This window comes from Nematolebias whitei, chromosome 1 (assembly GCF_014905685.2).
Source record: "Nematolebias whitei isolate Nwh7 chromosome 1, NemWhi1, whole genome shotgun sequence".
Taxonomy (NCBI): domain Eukaryota; kingdom Metazoa; phylum Chordata; class Actinopteri; order Cyprinodontiformes; family Rivulidae; genus Nematolebias; species Nematolebias whitei.
The window spans coordinates 15,605,274-15,607,770 of NC_056498.1; the positions used below are offsets into that span (position 1 = coordinate 15,605,274).

Sequence of the window (2,497 nt, forward strand, 5' to 3'; positions counted from 1 at the left end):
CTCTCAGCCTTGTCTGAATTTGAGTACTATTTTGTTAAACCGTAACAATTTCGAGCTGTAATTTCATGGATTGAGGCAGATCCTAAAGAGAGATTGACCCAGGCTGGTTTATTAATGACTGGAGTTCATTTCCCACTTATGACTTTTCGCGAGTTCAGGGAAGTCAGAGCCATTAACCTGCGTATGGAATGCTTTGCAGACAAAGATGTAGAACTCTATGGCTCAGCACTCAAGGAATTTGGTTGCAGCCATCCAAAATCCAAGGATTGTTGTCGGGTCAGGAAACCTAAAGATGTTATAGTTGTGGTAGGGGGAGACCAACTAAATCCAGATGTGGGTCAACGCATACCAAGCAAGAAAATTTGGTTTGCCAACTCTTTACGCAATGGCACTGGGTTAGTGAAAGACATAGAGTGGAGGCAGCTTGGTGAGATTCCAGACAAGCCAAAGTTCAGACATGGAGTGGCTGTAATAAAAGACAGGTTGTATGCAGTTGGAGGATGTTACTTTTACGCCAAAGATGACATAATGAAGTCAGCCTACAGGTAAGAAAATACGCGAGTCTAAAAATGAACATTTTATCACATCACTTAAATATGTTCTCATTCGATCTCTCCTTATTGTCGCTGCACATTTTTCAGTTATGATCCTGTATTGGACAGCTGGAAGAGGCTAGCTGACATGAATGAGTCAAGAAGTAACTTCTCCTTGGTGGTACACCATGACCACCTTTGTGCCATTGGTGGAGACAAAGAGATCAATGCCAACACAGATAGCGTTGAGATGTATAAACCAGAGACTGACTCTTGGAGGTAGTGTTATTGTCACTTCCAGTTAGAACAAGTTTGCACTGTATCAACCTTTTGTATTGGCAGAACACAAAGCTGAACAGCAATCTATTCTTAGCATGCACCAAATCAAACAAGACAAAATATGTCATGCCAGTTTTGAAAAGTATGCAATAAGTTACTGTATGAATGGCAAGCATTGACTCATTGGCCCATTATTGTGGAGTTTCCTCATGTCAATTTGTTTATGACCACTCTCTCACTATTACGTAAATGCAATGCCAATATTTGGACAGCAGATGTCACTATTTCTCTTGGAACATTTTGCTTTAGAAAACATTATTTCCCTTCAAGAACATATCCAATGTTTAACTGAAAAAAAGTACATTTAGAGTTTTCAAATTTTGTTTTGAGTTCAGTAAATGTTATCCATAGAAAATAAACAAAAAGAAAAAACTTTTTAAAAAGTTACAGTACGAGTTTAGTCAAAATACCACTAAGTCATGCTCGTGGGGTTTAAAATGGTCCTATTAGATTATGTCCATGTTACTTGTCTCATTCTTGAAAATGCTATAGGAAAACAAAAAATATAATGTTTGGTTTTCAACTGTGCTTTCTTTAAAATCAAATGATAACTTATTCCATATATGCTGTCTTTTTCACCAGCTTTGTCAGACCCCTGGACCAGGCTCTCAGTGGATATGCTGTCACTGTAATCAATGAAGAGATTTTTGTTTCTGGAGGTTTCAACTGTAAGTTTGTTTGTCTGGATTCCATGTTCCTGTACCACCCAGAGAGGGGAACTGTCCACTTGACTGATATGACCCATGACAGGGCTCAACACTGCATGGAAACCCTGCAAGGGCATCTTTATGTTGCTGGTGGGGTGTGCAATATGAGGTCATTTTATACAGACCAACTTGCCTGTGAAGTGTATGATCCCAAAACCGACTCCTGGACTAGTTTTGCATCGCTGCCAATGCCCCATGTAGGTGCCGCCTTGGCCATATTGGAGGACAAGATCTACATACTTGGGGGATATTGCCAGGAGGACTACAGTGAGTCTGGACTGGTTCATCGTTTTGATGCCACCACACAGCGGTGGGAGAACATGGGGAAATTACCAGGGGCTGTAACTGATATAAAGGCTTGTCTTCTCCGCTTGCCCCAGCACTTTAGACACTAAGATGTTGATACCAATACACAAATCATCCAATCTTCATGTGCATGTACCAACAAAATCAAAACTCAAAAATTTGGAGATAACTTCAGCTAAGTTGGGAATGCTGATATTTAGAGAGAAGCAGCAAATATAAACAATTTTGTTTTGTTTTAGTTAATATTTCACTCCAATATTGACCTCAACTTATAGAAAAAAATATTCAACAGACATTGGAGCATAGCTACATAGTCATAGGCATCACAACCATTATATGTGAAGAGGACAAGTCCCCCCTACATTAACAAAACGCTCATTTGGACCCATCTACTTTTACTATAAAACATTAGTCTGTTGGTGCAGTTTCTCTTTCTTCGTGAACGAATCCATTCCACTTGATTAATAGGAGAATACTCAAGCTACTAAAACGCCACTCCAGGTTTTCCAGGTTACCTCCACTCCACTCACTGAGTCTCCTGCCTCGGCAGAAAATGCACAAAAGTGGAGGAGATGGAGACACTTCTGTGTTGATCACTCGCCAGTTTAGCTA

The 2,497-nt window shown here is 40.0% G+C and overlaps 1 protein-coding gene across 1 annotated transcript in view; it reads left to right on the top strand.

Annotated features, from left to right (window-relative positions):
- The window catches only part of si:ch211-63p21.8 (kelch-like protein 33), a 3,510-nt gene extending 1,536 nt beyond the window's left edge, over nucleotides 1-1,974 (top strand). Inside the window, exons 3-5 of the mRNA XM_037682537.1 lie at nucleotides 48-545; nucleotides 642-812; nucleotides 1,455-1,974. Coding sequence (XP_037538465.1) covers nucleotides 48-545; nucleotides 642-812; nucleotides 1,455-1,974 — 1,189 coding nt within the window. The remainder of the gene's footprint in view (nucleotides 1-47; nucleotides 546-641; nucleotides 813-1,454) is intronic.
- The last annotated feature ends 523 nt before the right edge of the window (nucleotides 1,975-2,497 follow it).